Below are 14,738 nucleotides of genomic sequence, written 5' to 3' on the forward strand. Positions count from 1 at the left end.
GTTGCTAATGACATGGTCCCGTGCCCACAGTGGGTTGTTCTTTACAAATGACTGAAGCTGTGTTTCGCTTCTCATTTTTTGTCCTTGGTGGAAGTCCCTCTCTTGAAACGGGGCTGATAGATTTTCCTTGTGTTGTTCCTTACCAGTTTCTCTTGTCAGGCTGCTGCACACCGACCTGGGGTTGCAGCCCCACGATATGGACCTCATGGGAAGTGCGATTCCTGCAGCCTGGCTGGGGGACTCCCTGCTCCGGGGTCTGCCGGGGCTGGAACAGGCTAATCTGGTGGGGCTCATGTTCTGCCAGCCCCATGTCGCAGCATACCGCACCACTTGCTGCACCAGGTGGGAGACGGGGTGCACCCTCTGCGTGCCCTTCACTGCAGGCACCCTTACAGCCCTGGTCAGTGCCGCGGGCCCATGGGGGGGTTCATGGCTCTCACAGCGCAGATCCAGGCTTCCTGCCTGGGCCGGCATAGGTACCCCCGGGTGGCGAGGACAGCCCCATGCTCGGCTGCCGGAAAGGCCGTGCAGAGCCCCGGGCCGTGCCCGGTACTGGCGACGGGGAACGGCCCCGGTTCTGGCGGTGCCCCGGGCAGGCGGTGCGGAGGGGCTGCCGGGGGTCCGTGCCGGAGCCGGCGCTGCAGCACGGGCCGGGAGGGGCGGGCGGCGGTGACGGCATCCGGCGGCGCCCGGCAGAGCGGCGGCCGGGCCGGGCCGGGCCGTGCCGGGCCGAGGGGGCCGCGCGGGGCCGGTGGCTCGGCCGTCGGGGCGGGGCCGGGCGGCGCTGACAGCTGCGCGGCGTAAACAAGCGGCCCCGCCGGGCGCCCCGGCCGCCCCTGCTTGGGCCGGGCCCGGCTCCGGGGCGGGCGCTCCGGGCGCCCCGCGGCGTGACGCGGCGCCGCCGCCAGACGGGCCCGGCTGCCGACGGGACGGAGCGGAGCGGGCAGGCCGCGCGGTAAGGGCGCGGGACCGGCATCGGCCTGGCATGGCTCGACCCGCCGGTGAGCGCGGTTTGACAGCTGGGGCTGCCCTGCCGGGCGGGACCCGGGCGGCGGCGGGGCCGCAGCCGCTGGACAGCCCCGGGCTAAGGGCGCTGCTGGCGGGGAATGTGCGGGCCCAGCGGTCCCCGGGAGCGAGTGGGGGCCGGGCGGCCGCTCTCGGGGCTGCGGCGGGGGCAGTCGGAGCCGCCGCTGCGGGAGGCCGAGGGGGAGCCAGGCCGCACCTCGCCCTGGCCCCGGCCCGGCCGCCGCCGTCCGGAGCCCCGCCGCTGGAGCCGCCCCGCGGGTGCAGGCCCGGGCCCGCCGCTCAGCGCGGGGCACTGGGTCGGTGCTGTGCGGGGCTGGCTCCTTGGGTAGCGAGCCCCGGGCGGGTCGCGGTGCGGCGGCCGGGCTGTCCCAGCACGCGGTGCTGGTTCGCTGGCGGGGGGGGGGGGCCGCGGGGGGCGCGCTCCCTCCCGGCGGCCGGACTGTCCCCACGTGCAGCGGTCACCGCCGGAGCGGGACGGCTGCTGCCGCCGGGACCAGCGAGGTGGGGAAACTGCCCGGCCCGTCGGCACAGGCTCTGGTAAACCACGGCACATAGTGTTCCATTGTGCCGTGCTGTGGGCCGTGGGAGTCTGGCACCCGGGGCTCCCGTACAGCCTCCGGCGGGTGCTCGCGGCTCTGGGTGCTTCGACGGGGTGGTCCGGCCCGGGACTGGCCGAGGCGTGGTCGCTTGTGGAAGCCCCGTTGGCCAGAGTCGCTGCACTGTCTGTGCCGTAGCCTACGGCGGGGTCTCCGGCGGCTGCTAGGAGCTCTCGCCTCCCGCAGCACTGCAAGCTGCCAGCTCGCTGTGGCCGCTTCTGGACAGAGGGGGATGTGGCTCCTCTGGGAACTGCCGGCTCTCACCTTTCCAGCTGTCTCTGAAGCATGACCAGATATTCCAGAGTCTCTCTGGAGCTCTGGGTGTGGAGCTCACCCCGGCATCATCATGTCGTGGGCTCCCTTACACTGGATGGGTCGCTCCCTTCTCTTTCCTTACAAGCTTCTTGCATTTGCCCTCCCACAAGGTGTGAGCTCTTCCTGGGTATCCCTGGGTTCGTGCTGGAGGTGATGGTGTGCCCCTTTTCCTGGTCCTGGTTTCCACTGAGTTGTGGGGATGAGTCACACCGGTGTCACCATGTTGTGCTCCAGGGGAAGGGCACAGCTGAGCTGCTGCTGGTAACAGGCAGCACAGTGCTTGCCATGGCTGCCAGGCGCTGCCTGGTCAATGGCTGTGGAGATGAGAGCCTGGGGCTGTGCTAGCTGGAGATCAGAAGCTCACCTTAACTTTCCTCCTTCCAGTCTCTCATTTTACTGGGATTCCTCGCACAGCACCTCGGGACATCTCCTTTGGTCTCCCCTTGGGACTGGAGCCTCCCGTCCCAGTTGCTCCCACCTCTGTACCCAGATAGTCCCAGCTGGAGCAGGGGTAGTGGCAGCAGGAGGAACAGTGTCCCTTGCCTTGCCTCTTCTCTCCTTTGGTGCCCTCCTCTCCTCCTGGTTGATTCCCTGTGTTTATAAGCAAACATTGGGTAATAGGCAAGGTAAACAGCATCTCCATGCAGGAGCAGCCACGTGGGCACACCGCCAAGCCAGGCAGCTCCTCGGCTGTCAGTGTGCTGTGGGGGGCAGCAGGTGCTGTGTGCCAAGGCCTTCTTGCCCTACGGCTCACCTGTGTTTCGGCATGGTGCATCCTGCCCTCCCTAGGTCTGAGGAAAGGTGCCCTGGGCCTGACCATTCTCCTGTCTCTCTGCAGATTGTGCTTCTGTCCTGGACAGTCTGTTCCTGTGCTTTTGTGGGCTTGGCCCCATGTGGGCTTGGGCTGAGCTGGGACCAGCAGGGCAGAGAGGCCAGTGTGCCTTGGAGTGCTGACGCTGGGAGGCTGCTGCTCCCAGGACTCTCCTGCTCCTGGGACCCTCCTGCTCCCCAGCTCGAGGAACCCCGATACTCTGATGGATCTGAGACCCTGCTCGCTGCTGTTGCTCTGGACTCTGGTGGTTGCCCTCACTCTCCTGGACCAGGAGGTGCTGGCCCAGCGTATTTACACCAACACCTGGGCTGTGCTCGTCCCTGCAGGACCCCAGGAGGCTGACAGGCTGGCCAGGAAGCATGGATTCCTCAACTTAGGCCTGGTAAGTTTCCTGCTTCCCTCTTCTAATGGAACTAGTGTTCTCTGCCATGGTCTGGGCAGGTGCTGAACTTAGTCCCAGAGCTGGCTTGGAGCCTGCTCTTTTTGGCAGCAGGGCCACCGTGTTTTTGCCCGTTTGCTGTGGCCTTCCAGCATCTGCTGTCTTGACTCAATGGTGGCAATTAACTGTATGGAGCCAGGGCCTCCCCATGTCACTGGGACCTTCTGGTGACATGGCGTGGCACACTGCCTACTGCATGGGGAAGGAGGAAAAGCCTGTCCTAGTGTGAAAGAACTGGACTTGAAGTGCGGTGTGATGATGGATGGCAAGGCTTCCAGATTCCATTGTTGCTCCCCACAGCAAGCTGCCCAGTGCAGCCTGGCTGCAGCTCAGCGGGACGGCAGCAGCACCTCTGAGCTATCCCCAGAGGGGTTATGACGGCAGCTGCATATTCTTACCCCTAAATTAAACTGTCCTTGACAGAAGGTGTGTCAGCAGGGGGTCAGTGCCGTCAGACAGTGACCAGGCAGCGTGCATGGCTGTGCTGGCAGTGAGCTGTCTCTCTGGGAAGGAAGTGCAGGGTGAAATCCCAGAGGAAATTGCACAACTGGTGGCTGTGGTGTCAGGACCTCGCTGTGAGCAGCTGCTGGGAGCAGTGGCAGTGGGAAGGTAGCTGCTACAGGAGCCAGCATGACCTTGTCCTCCCACCCAAAAGGAGCCCTGTATGGGCACTGACTGCTCAGGGCCCCCTGGGTCAGGGAGCCCCAAGTCCTCCGGGTTTTGTACCATAGGAATGAACTGTGGGGGTTGTGGCTAGGCTCCAGTGAGGGTGTCCACCCTGGATGGGCCATGACATGGTCTTAGGCAGCTTCTGTCAGTGTTCTCAGAGCAGATCTCAGGGGAAAGAACATGTCAGGCCAGTATGCATATTGATGACTGGTTCCAGTGGCCTTGAGGAGGGCTTGAGTAGGACACAGGGGGCAGTGGCAGGTCGTGGGTCAGAGGTGGGGGCGGCGTGTGGCCGTGAGGTTGGTGTGTGGGGGTTTGCACTGCTGGGATTGTGCAGAAAAGGGGGCACAGGCATTGCCCCCTGCTGCTGGGATTGGGGTCACTGGGGAAGGGAGCTGATGATGCCATCCCTCGGCTGTGCTGGCAGGACAGTGCCATCCCGGGGAGGGGTGGTCCTGTCTCCCACACCACTGGGCTACAGTCAGCATGTTGCTCCACTCCCGGGGCTGTGGTCAGGCATACAGGCAGCCTTCTAGCCCTGGGACTGGCCAGAGTAGTTGTAAGCTGTGGCCAGGGGTTGGGCAGCAGCACTGAACTGGCACCAGAGACACGTGGTGCTGGGGGGTGGCTTTGCCCTTGCTGAGGACAGGGACAGTGGAGATTAGGGTGGAATTGTGTGGGTTGGCCAGCTCCTGGCTGCCACCACAGTGTCAGTGCAGACCTAATCCAGTTGGATGACCAGTCAGAGCTGCAATCTGTGTGCAGGAGCAATCTGGGCTCTGTCCATACCCCCAAAAGGGGTGAGGGAATGCTGAGGGAGGGCAAGCAGCCTGCAGCTTGTATTCTCACACCAGCCCTGTGCAGAGGTTTTGTACCATGACACCTCTTCAAGGGCTCTGAACTGACAGGCATCCTGGGCTGTCCTGGGGAAACACAGTGTGCCAGAGGAGCGTGCCCAGGGTTTGGGGTGAAGTGCATACCTGGGAGAGCTGGCTGCTGCCCTGGGCCTGAGCTGGTGCTCAGCTGGGTGCATCTTGCTCGGCCTGGTCTGTCCAAATTGGCAGCATATCTGCAGAGCTCTAATAAGCTGGGGAGGTTTGTTAGCCCCAAACAGACTGTTTTGGGACAGCCTGAGGTGGAGGAGGGTGAAATATCCTCATATTCCTACAGCACTTGCAGCCCAGCCCCTCCAGCTCTAGCACAGCCCAGGCAGCTGGATCCTGCCTGTGGCTACTGCCTGAGCTTTGTGACTCACAGGGGACTGGGTGCGTGCTTGGCCCCTTCTCCCCAGTTAGGGCAGGCTGCTGGGCTGGGAGGCCCTGGATGGTTAGGGTGGGGCCACTGTGTCCGTCAGCCCCAGGATGTGCGGGAGGGGATACGGAAATGACAGCACTGGAGAGGGTTTGGGGTTTAAAAATAACCATCTGGGCGGCAGCATGGCCTCCTGTCCCCACCAGCTGTGCTGGATTCTCATCCTACCCCAGCTGGACTGTGCTGAAGTCCCAGTCTGGGCCTGTCCCCACATGGGAGTGGAGCTGGGGTGAGCACAGCACAGCCGCTTGGCAGCGGGAGTCGGACCCTGCTGGGGTTGGATGCCTGCATGCCCCCTGCTCTGCCGTACTGAAACTGCCTGTGCCCCAGGTAGAGGCTGGTGTTCCAGTGGGGTACTTGGGGAGAAGCCAGCAGCCTGTCCAGAGGTGCAGAGGCTGGTGAAGACCCTGCCCTGGCTGGGTCCACCTGGGGTGTGGGGCCTGGAGCCACTGGGACCTTCTTCCGGGAGGAGCTGGTTGGCATTGGGAAAGAAGCAGTGGGTTTGTCCCCTGAGTCTGGTGTCTCTCACAGGCTGACTCTGAAAGGCCTGTCCCTCTCTGACACTGCTTGCTTGGGGCCTTCAAGCCAGGGCAGCAGCTTTTTTGGGCAATGTGAGACTTGCTGCCATATGAGGACCTGCAGGAGGGTGAGGTGCACAGCAGCTGCATTTCTGCTACTCCAGGGTCTTCCCAGCTGCCTCGTCACCAGCTGCCATAGCTTCTCCAGGAGGTCCCACCTGTATGGGACTGGACATAAGCCTCACCAGCCACTCTGGAGTAGGGGGCCAAGCCTGTGCATGGCAGCCCTGGAGCTCAGGATTGCAGATATGGGGTGCAGAGAGTCAAGGAGACCAGGCTGTCATGTCTGTCCCATGAGCAGCATTTCTCTGTTGCAGATCTTTGGTGACTATTACCACTTCCAGCACCGCGGCGTGGTGAAGCGCTCCCTCTCGCCCCACCAGCCCTGGCACAGCCACTTGGCCAGGGAACCGCAGGTACGAGAGAGGAGGGCCTGACTTTGGTCCTGGGCACTTCACAGGGGCACGTGAGCCAGTGCTGGGCACGAGACAGGGCTAAGCTGCCTTAACCCCTCCTTGGCAGAGGCAGGTGGGAGCACACGCGTGTCTGGCAAGGGCAGGGAGCTGGTGGAGCCAGCGTCATTGGCCTGTGGGTTGTTGCAATCCCAGGGCCCAGGAGAGCCTGAGAGCCTCTGTTCCCAGGAGAGTTCTGTGTGCTTGTACACAGGATGAGGTGTGCAGGGCCATAAACAACTCCCAGAGCAGTGGTGTGTGGGGGCTGCTGTTTTCCCCATACTCTGGCTTCAGCCCAGGCCCTGGAAGGTGTGTGGTGTGGTGTGTGGTGTGGTGTGGTGTGGTGTGGTGTGTGGTGTGGTGTGGTGTGGTGTGGTGTGGTGTGTGGTGTGGTGTGGTGTGGTGTGGTGTGGTGTGGTGTGGTGTGGTGTGGTGTGGTGTGGTGTGGTGTGTGGTGTGGGGTGGGGTGGGGTGTGGTGTGGTGTGGTGTGGTGTGGCAGCTCTTGGCAGCCTGTGTCTCAGTGTAGCTTGGCTCTCTGACCATCCTGCTCCACTGGAGTGCAGCTTTTGCAGGGCACAGCCAGGCAGGGGGCCTGGAGGGGCGGACTGGGAGTGGCAACAGCTCTGACAGGTCCAATTCTCTGCCAGGCCAGAGCTGACTGTGAGCTTCCTGGAGAGAGCTTCTCCAGGCAGGCTGAGGGCTGGGGGCATGAGGGGTCAGTGGGGACCCCACACTTTCTCTGCCTTCAGGTGCAGTGGCTGGAGCAGCAGGTGGCAAAGCGCAGGACCAAGCGAGACGTTTTCATGGAGCCCACAGACCCGAAGTTCCCGCAGCAGTGGTACCTGGTGAGTGTTGGGTGAGGAAATGGCATGTGCTCGTGACTGCAGCAAAAAGTCTGGGGACACAGACGTGGCAACCTAGGAACTGCTGTCAGGCAGTGGCTGCTAGGCTGGCAGGAGGGAGGAGGAGGAGGGGGAAAGCCTGGGGCAGCTTTCTCCCAGCGCTGAGTTATGGGAACACCCCAGGGAGGAGGCTCTGCTTGCAGAGCTCTGGCTCCTGGCTGGAGTGCTGGGAGGGCTGGGGGGCCCCAGGACTCGACTAGGAGGTACTGCCTTTTGTCTGGCCCAGGAATGGGTCCATGCCTCTGCCTGCTTCCCAGAGTGTGGGCACAAGCCTTATCTCTGCAAAGGGTGCCTTTGTGTCTGTGGGACACAAGCACAGTCTGGGGCTCAGTCTTGCTTTCAGAGCAGCCCTTCTCAGCTAGTTGTGCCCAACCCTGTGCCCAGGTCCCTGTGGTTCCTCATTGAAATCCACAGAAGAGCTGGGTGAGAGGTGGGTGGGTTTTGGGCACACACCCATCACAGTGGCTGTGGCTGGGCGCATCTCCTAGTACCAAGGCTTCTCTTTGCAGTACAACACGAACCAGCGGGACCTGAACGTGCGTCAGGCCTGGGAACAGGGATACACGGGCAAGGGCATAGTGGTGTCCATCCTGGATGATGGCATTGAGAAGAACCACCCTGACCTGGAGGCCAACTATGTGAGTTTGGGTGATGGTGCAGGGCGGAGTGCCATGGGAGCTGGTCTGGGCTGCTGTGTCCGTGCATGGCAGCCTCAGAGCTGTGAAGTGCAGGGCTAGTACCCACCATGGTGGGACGTGGAGGTGGGATTGGAGCCTCCCACCCTGCTCAGGCCATAGAGTGCAGGCATGAAGTAAGGCCAGCGGGGCTCAGTGGCTAAGGTAGGCAGTCTCCAAGCGTCCAATTTGTCTTCCAGGACCCAGGGGCAAGTTTTGACGTCAATGACCAGGACCCAGACCCACAGCCCCGCTACACACAGATGAATGACAACAGGTGAGGCAGGAGGGAGGGGTGAAGATACAGAGCTGAAGTGCGGCAGGGACTTAGTGCAGCGCCACCCCACATGGGCTGCTGGAAGCTGTGAGGCTGGCGGCATACTTCTGCCCCATGGGGAATGCTTCACCTCCCTTTTTGATGTTAGCAGCATCCTTTTTCTGCCCAGAGCCATTGTGGGCTGTTCAGTGCCCTGGCTCTGGAGCAGGAGGGCAGATGGAGGAGCCTTCATTGGCTACCTGGTCTGAGGGGACAGGAGGCAGCCCGGGTGGGGATTGCTGGGGCTGCAGCCAGTGCCGACCCCTGTGCTCCTCACACCCTGTATGAGCATGCTTTGTCCTCTTCTGGTTACAGGCATGGCACGCGCTGTGCTGGGGAAGTGGCTGCTGTGGCAAACAATGGGATCTGTGGTGTTGGCGTGGCGTACAATGCCAGGATCGGAGGTGGGTGCTGCCCTGCCCTGCGTGGGGTCCTGTGAGCATTGAGTGGCCTCAGCAGCAGCTGAGCTGGGGACCCTGGCACTGCTGGCTGCAGCAGCCCTGTGACAGCCCATGGTACAGGTGGCAGCAGGGGTTGGAGGGTTCTCACCAGCGGCACTGTGGCCACTCTGCCCCAGCTGGCTGCCCATGACATTTGCTGTCTGGCCCTAGGTGTGCGCATGCTGGATGGGGAGGTGACCGATGCTGTGGAGGCCCATTCCCTGGGTCTCAACCCCAACCACATCCACATCTACAGTGCCAGCTGGGGCCCTGAGGACGACGGCAAGACTGTGGATGGCCCGGCCCGGCTGGCAGAGGAGGCTTTCTTCCGTGGGGTCAGCCAGGTGAGAAGGAGGGTTTGCTAGGGGAGCACTGGCCTTACTCCTGCTCTCCCTCCAGGTCTCCCTTCCCTTTTCCTGTCCTCATTGTTACCCTGGCCTTACTGGGATGAGCCATCTTTCAGCCCCGTCTCTAGGATCAGGCTCTGTTAGTTTTTCTTGTTCTTCCTGTGTGATGGCTCTGAGTCAGGACTCCTCCCATATGGTGTTATCTCACTGCTGTGAGGGCTCCTGTGTGGGATGCTCTCTCCCTGCTCTCCCAAGCCCTCTCCTGGTTCTTGTCTGGTTTTGTGCCAGCTGCTCTCCTCCACTTCCTCCACCCATCCTCCTCCTCCACTGTCCCTTTGAGCTGGCAGTGTCACCTGCCTGGGGAGATGTCACGTTCTGCCCAGGATTCCCTACAGAGAGATTCACGTGGTGCCATGCTGACTCTGTCACATCCTCTGCGCGGGTAGCTGCCACATTTAGGTGTTGAGGCATGGCCAGGACTGTATTGTGAGCTCCTGCAGCTCTGCCAGGCACTGCAATCCCACACAGAGTCAGGCCAGGTGACTTCTGAGCAGAAAAGGACTTGGGCTCCTGGAAGCCTCACATTGTCTGAGCCTCCTGCTGCCTGGTGTGTTACCCACTGTTACAGCCCTGGAGCTTCTGCCAAGGTGCTGGGCACCCTCCATAGGCCTAGGTGAGGGCACCCAGGTTGGTGGGCTGTGACTGGAGTGTCATGCTGTCCCCTGTATCGCAGCTGCATCTGCTCCATCTGTGTGACTCAGGCTGGCACCATCCACCTGTCCCCAGCTCCTGGGCTTTCCTGTCTGTGGCAGTGTTGGTGCTTGCCCTCACCCTGCCTCTGTTGCTAGGGCCGAGGCGGGCTGGGCTCCATCTTCGTCTGGGCATCTGGGAATGGGGGCCGTGAGCATGACAGCTGCAACTGTGACGGTTACACCAACAGCATCTACACGCTGTCCATCAGCAGCACCACACAGTACGGCAACGTGCCCTGGTACAGCGAGGCCTGCTCCTCCACCCTTGCCACCACCTACAGCAGTGGCAACCAGAATGAGAAGCAGATTGTGAGTGGGGGCTGCTGCTGTCTGCAGGCCAGGGGCTCAGGGGGTGGGATGTGCCTGCAGCATTTCCTGCCCTGGCACTCCTCCTCGCAGGTGACGACTGACCTCAGACAGAAGTGCACTGAGCTGCACACCGGGACGTCGGCCTCAGCGCCCCTGGCCGCTGGCATCATCGCCCTCGCCCTGGAAGCCAAGTAAGGGTGGGACAGAGGGGGCTGGATGGGCGTGGCTGTGCCAGCCCTGTGCAGCAGTGGCACCTGGACCTGGGGCCAGCAGGAAGTAGCACTGATCTGAGCTTCATGTCTCCCTGTAGCAAGAACCTGACCTGGCGGGACATGCAGCACCTGGTGGTGCAGACCTCGAAGCCAGCTCACCTGAATGCCAATGACTGGGTCACCAATGGTGTTGGCCGCAAAGGTACTGGGGTGGGACTGGGGTCTCCCAGTCCCATGTGTACCGCTAGCCTTGGGGTGCTGAGGCAGAGTGCTCTGGCAGCCCTGTGGGGTGAAGGAGGCAGGAGAGCCCAGTGAGCATGCAGCATGGTCAGGCAGACTTCCCCCACTGGGTACCCCCGGAGCCGTGCTGACCCCCTCTTTGTCCACAGTCAGCCACTCGTATGGCTACGGCCTGCTGGATGCTGGGGCCATGGTGAGCCTGGCCAAGAACTGGACCACGGTGGGACCTCAGAGGAAGTGTGTCATTGACATCCTTGCAGAGCCCAGGTATGGGCTGGTGAGCCCAGGAGGATAACTTGGCATCTGTTCAGCACAGGAGCTTGAGAGCCTCTGGACCCAGAGCAGGGAGTGGGGAGAATCTCAGGGACAGAACTGCTGCTAAGACCCTTGGAGCATCCTCCTGTGAGAGAGCCTGGGGAGAGCTGAGAAAGGCACCTCCAGCCATCCCGCTCTGACGTCACTGAGCCTTCCTGGCTGTAGGGCTGGGCCAGTGAACGTGGGCAGACTGGGGCGCTGTGGTTGGGGTGCAGCCAGCACGAGTCATCCTGGACAGAGGGGCTTTTCAGGGGGCAGACAGAAGCTCCTTTGAGTCCCGCTTGGCTGTTGCTGCCACAGTGCAGCATGTGCAGTCTTGTCTGTGGCCGGGGCACTCCCTAGGGGCTCCCGGGTGGGGGGGATCATGTTCCTGTGCATGAAGGGAGCTAGGGCTGGGCCCTGCCCTGACCCCCCTGGGGAGCCAGCCCTGTGTGGATACAGCAGGCACATCCTGTGCCAGCATCATGGGGGGGAGCGGCTGCATGCCAGCAGCAGGATGGGGACAACACTGTCCATCCCGCCCCTGGCTGTGCCATGCAGGGTGTAGCTGGCCTGCAGTGTGTGGATAAAGGGCCTATTCAGGGTTTGCATGGAGTGGTGCCTGGGGAGGCAGCACTGGGTAGAGCAGTTCCCCCTGCCGTGCCCAAGAGCTGGGGTGCCCGTTCTCCTGTCTGCACCCATCTGGGAATGGTACACTGGGGGTGCCACTCTGACCCACTGCGGATTTGATTCCTGCTCTAGCTACCCTGGTGCCCAGTCCCCAGAACAGCTGCAGAGCCCCACAGCAAGGAATGGGGACTCTGGCACATCCCCCTGATCTGGGACTGGCTTCACACATGCCTGTCCTCGGCAGGGACATTGGGAAGCGTCTCGAAGTACGGCGGAAAGTGGATGCCTGCCTGGGGAAAGCCAACTACATCAGCCGGCTGGAGCACGCGCAGGCCAGGCTGACGCTGTCCTACAACCGGCGGGGGGACCTGGCCATCCACCTGGTCAGCCCCATGGGCACCCGCTCCACCCTCCTGGCTGCCAGGTGGGTGCTGGGCTGTGGGATGCCCCAGGCTGGCCCCTGGCCTAGGCTGGCCCAGCTGGGTTTGGGACATGCTCGCACTCACGTCTTGTCTCTGGTGCGTAGGCCCCACGACTTCTCGGCTGATGGCTTCAATGATTGGGCCTTCATGACAACGCACTCATGGGATGAGGACCCCTCTGGGGAGTGGGTGCTGGAGATTGAGAACACCAGTGATGCCAAGAACTACGGTAGGGGTGTCCTTCCCCATCCACTGCCTCCCTCCAAGTCTGGGATGCAAGGTGTGCTCACCCAGCTTCCCCCTGCTGCTCTTGAGCTGAGGGGCCAGTAACATCTTGGATGTTTTGGATGATCTGGCTGGGGAGAGGCTGGACTTGGGCATGTGGGATGGTGCTGTAGCCCCTCTGGGGCAGCGGGAGTCCAGGCAAGAGACCCTGTGCCAGCTCACCTGATCCCCTTCCCCTTGGGACTCCTCTGCAGGGGCGTGACCCCACAAGAGGCACTCTCCCAGGTGGTGGGCACAACCCTGCTGTCCCCTGGCAGCCAGGATGGGGGACCAGTGTGAGCCCCTTCTCTGTGCCTGTCATAGGCATGGGTGGTCTCACGGGCACCTCTGTGGTCCTCACCCCGCACTGTTGCAGGCACGCTTACCAAGTTCACGCTTGTGCTGTATGGGACGGCCACCGACTCCCCCAGCCTCTCCAACCAGCTGGAGAGCAGTGGCTGCAAGACCCTGACCCCTAGCCAGACCTGTGTGGGTGAGTATGGGGACAGCAGGGAGGGAATGTGGGCACAGGCAGGCCCCAGGCCGTGCTGACCCTGCCTGTCCCACAGTCTGTGAGGAGGGGTACTACCTGCACCAGAAGAGCTGTCTGAAGCGCTGCCCTCCTGGCTTCGCACCCGGTGTCCAGAGCACACACTACAACTTGGAGAACAGCGTGGAGCCCATTGCACCTCACCTCTGCCTGCCCTGCCACCCCTCCTGTGCCACCTGTGCAGGACCTGGCCCCAACCAGTGCCTCACCTGTCCTGCGCACTCCCACTTCAGCAGCCTAGACCTCTCCTGTTCCCACCAGACACAGAGCAGCCGTGCGTCCCCTGCCCTGGCAGATGGGGAGGAACCAGCTGAGGCCCCCCCTCCAGTCAACTTGCCTGTCCTCATCGCCAGCCTCAGCTGCATCCTCATTGTCATCATCTTTGTCACCATCTTCTTGGTGCTGCAAGCACGCTCAGGCTTCAGCCTCCGGGGTGTGAAGGTGTATGCCCTGGACAGTGGGATCATCTCCTACAAGGGGCTCCCCTCTGACATCTGGCAGGAGGAGGGTCCCTCTGAGTCGGACGGTGAGGATTATGAGGCCCACAGCGAGAGGACTGCCTTCATCAGAGACCAAAGTGCCCTTTGATGAGCCCTCCTGCCCCTCCCTCCTCCTTGCCCGGCACCACAGGGCTGGGGCAGGTGAGGCTGAGGGGCCCTGGACTCTGCCCCTGTCCCCTTCCTGCACTGCAGCAGCCCACGGCTCCCATCCACTGGCACCGTCCCTCAGCCCCAGTCTGGGCGGCCAGGCATGGTCCTGCAGGCACCATCCCCAGCACAGCACCGTCCCAGTCTTGCACCATCTCTCCTGGCCCTGCGTCCATCCCGTGCCCCTTGCATGGGCATTTGGTGGCAGTGGGGTCCCTGATGCTTCCTGGCCTGCCTGGCCAGCAGTGTCTCCCATGCTGGGTCTGTGGCTGCCGCTTGGGGTCCTGTGAGTTCTCCAGGGTGGGCAGCGTGTGAAGTCCTTGGGTTGCCACGGTTCAAGGTGGGCTGGCTGGGGCAGGGGTGGCTCTGCCCCCAGGGCTGAGCCCAGCCTCTGCCACAGCATCCCCCTGCCCCTCCCACCCTCGGCCCCTGTGGAGCTGCATCCCAGGCTCAGTTTGTTGTGTCCCAGCTCCCTGCCGCCTCCCCTGGGCCTGTCTGCTTCCACTCGTGCCCTTCAACAGCAATAACGGCCAGGCCTCAGCTGTTGCTGCTGCCCACTGCCTGCCCATCCCACCGCCGCTGCCTGCAGCGGTCAGAGGCCCTGGCACCGGGGAGCATCAGGCTGAGCACCGCCTGACCCTGTGCCCATGGCACAGCCCACAGCCTGGGCAGGGACCCCTCACACAGTCCCTGCTTTGGGGGGCTGCCTTGGGCCCCTTGTGTTCTGCCCCTGGGCAGGGCTGTAGGTGCTGCTGGCTGGGACTGTCAGCGCCAGTGCCAGCACTGCCCCAGCTCTGCCTGTGTCCTGCCTGTGCTGGGCAGTGCCCAGCATTCCTGCAGCCCTAGCCCCCTGACGTGCCTTGCCCCCACTTGGTGACAATCTGTTCTGCTCCCTGCTGGAGCCCTTGCCCTTGCTGCCCCTTCCCTGTGGGCTGGGGGACAGTGCCACGAGCCCCTCTGCCGTCCGCCGCCACACACCGGGGCCATGGTGTAGGCTCCCACCTGCGCCAGCCATGGACGGAGCCACTGACCAGGGGCCACAGGACTATTTTTATATAACAACATTTTGGTGCACAGTAATTTTTTCTTGTAATTTAATCAGCCGGGAGCTGCCTCCTGAGCCTGTTTTTAATTTAATGGATGTGGATATAACGCTAGAGAGACTGAGTTATTAAATGTTCAGAACTATGCAAACCAGCCCCGCTGCCTGTGCTCTGTATGCCATGGGTGCCCCGGCTGGGGCAGTGGCCTGGCCACAGGGACTGTGGGACCAGATCTGCTCTGCAGGTGCAGGGGGTGGCTGGAGCCCTGCCTGCAGAGCTTCCCCCAGGGCCAGGGACGACCCTTTCCTGGCTGTGGGCAGTAGCCAGTGCTGGGCAGGAGATGCGGTGGGGAGAGGCAGGGAATGTCCCTCACCTGAGGGGAAGCAGCTGCTTATGGGGACGTGCATCGAGGGCAGCTAATTCAGAAACCGGCTGCGTGAGCGTGCACGTGTGTGTGAAAAGCCTGGGCACCTCGCA

The 14,738-nt window shown here is 62.6% G+C and overlaps 1 protein-coding gene across 2 annotated transcripts; it reads left to right on the forward strand.

Moving 5' to 3' along the window:
* The first annotated feature begins 852 nt into the window (after positions 1-852).
* On the forward strand, positions 853-14,415 carry FURIN (furin, paired basic amino acid cleaving enzyme). 2 transcript variants are annotated; one of them, XM_005521688.3, is made up of 16 exons: positions 853-955; positions 2,776-3,151; positions 6,084-6,182; positions 6,969-7,064; positions 7,631-7,759; positions 7,996-8,072; positions 8,427-8,515; positions 8,723-8,895; positions 9,747-9,959; positions 10,050-10,150; positions 10,270-10,373; positions 10,561-10,678; positions 11,580-11,759; positions 11,862-11,986; positions 12,398-12,514; positions 12,591-14,415. In XM_005521688.3, the coding sequence occupies exons 2-16, from the start codon at positions 2,972-2,974 to the stop codon at positions 13,157-13,159; spliced, it is 2,370 nt and encodes a 789-aa protein (XP_005521745.1). In that variant the 5' UTR covers positions 853-955; positions 2,776-2,971; the 3' UTR covers positions 13,160-14,415. The 2 variants fall into 2 exon arrangements, with proteins under 2 accessions (XP_005521745.1, XP_087919138.1); XM_088063012.1 differs by lacking the exon at positions 853-955 and adding an exon at positions 984-1,001.
* The last annotated feature ends 323 nt before the right edge of the window (positions 14,416-14,738 follow it).

The sequence above is a fragment of the Pseudopodoces humilis genome, chromosome 16 (assembly GCF_049639895.1).
Source record: "Pseudopodoces humilis isolate 2021_Gansu_Grassland_sample_001 chromosome 16, ASM4963989v1, whole genome shotgun sequence".
Taxonomy (NCBI): Eukaryota; Metazoa; Chordata; class Aves; order Passeriformes; family Paridae; genus Pseudopodoces; species Pseudopodoces humilis.

Bases quoted from the DNA above. Each gene is read 5' to 3' on its own strand.
- FURIN (XM_005521688.3), top strand. From the start codon at position 2,972: ATGGATCTGAGACCCTGCTCGCTGCTGTTGCTCTGGACTCTGGTGGTT. The intron at 7,760-7,995 runs GTGAGTTTGGGT...TTTGTCTTCCAG, and splicing joins CTGACCTGGAGGCCAACTAT to GACCCAGGGGCAAGTTTTGA. The intron at 12,515-12,590 runs GTGAGTATGGGG...CCTGTCCCACAG, and splicing joins CCCTAGCCAGACCTGTGTGG to TCTGTGAGGAGGGGTACTAC.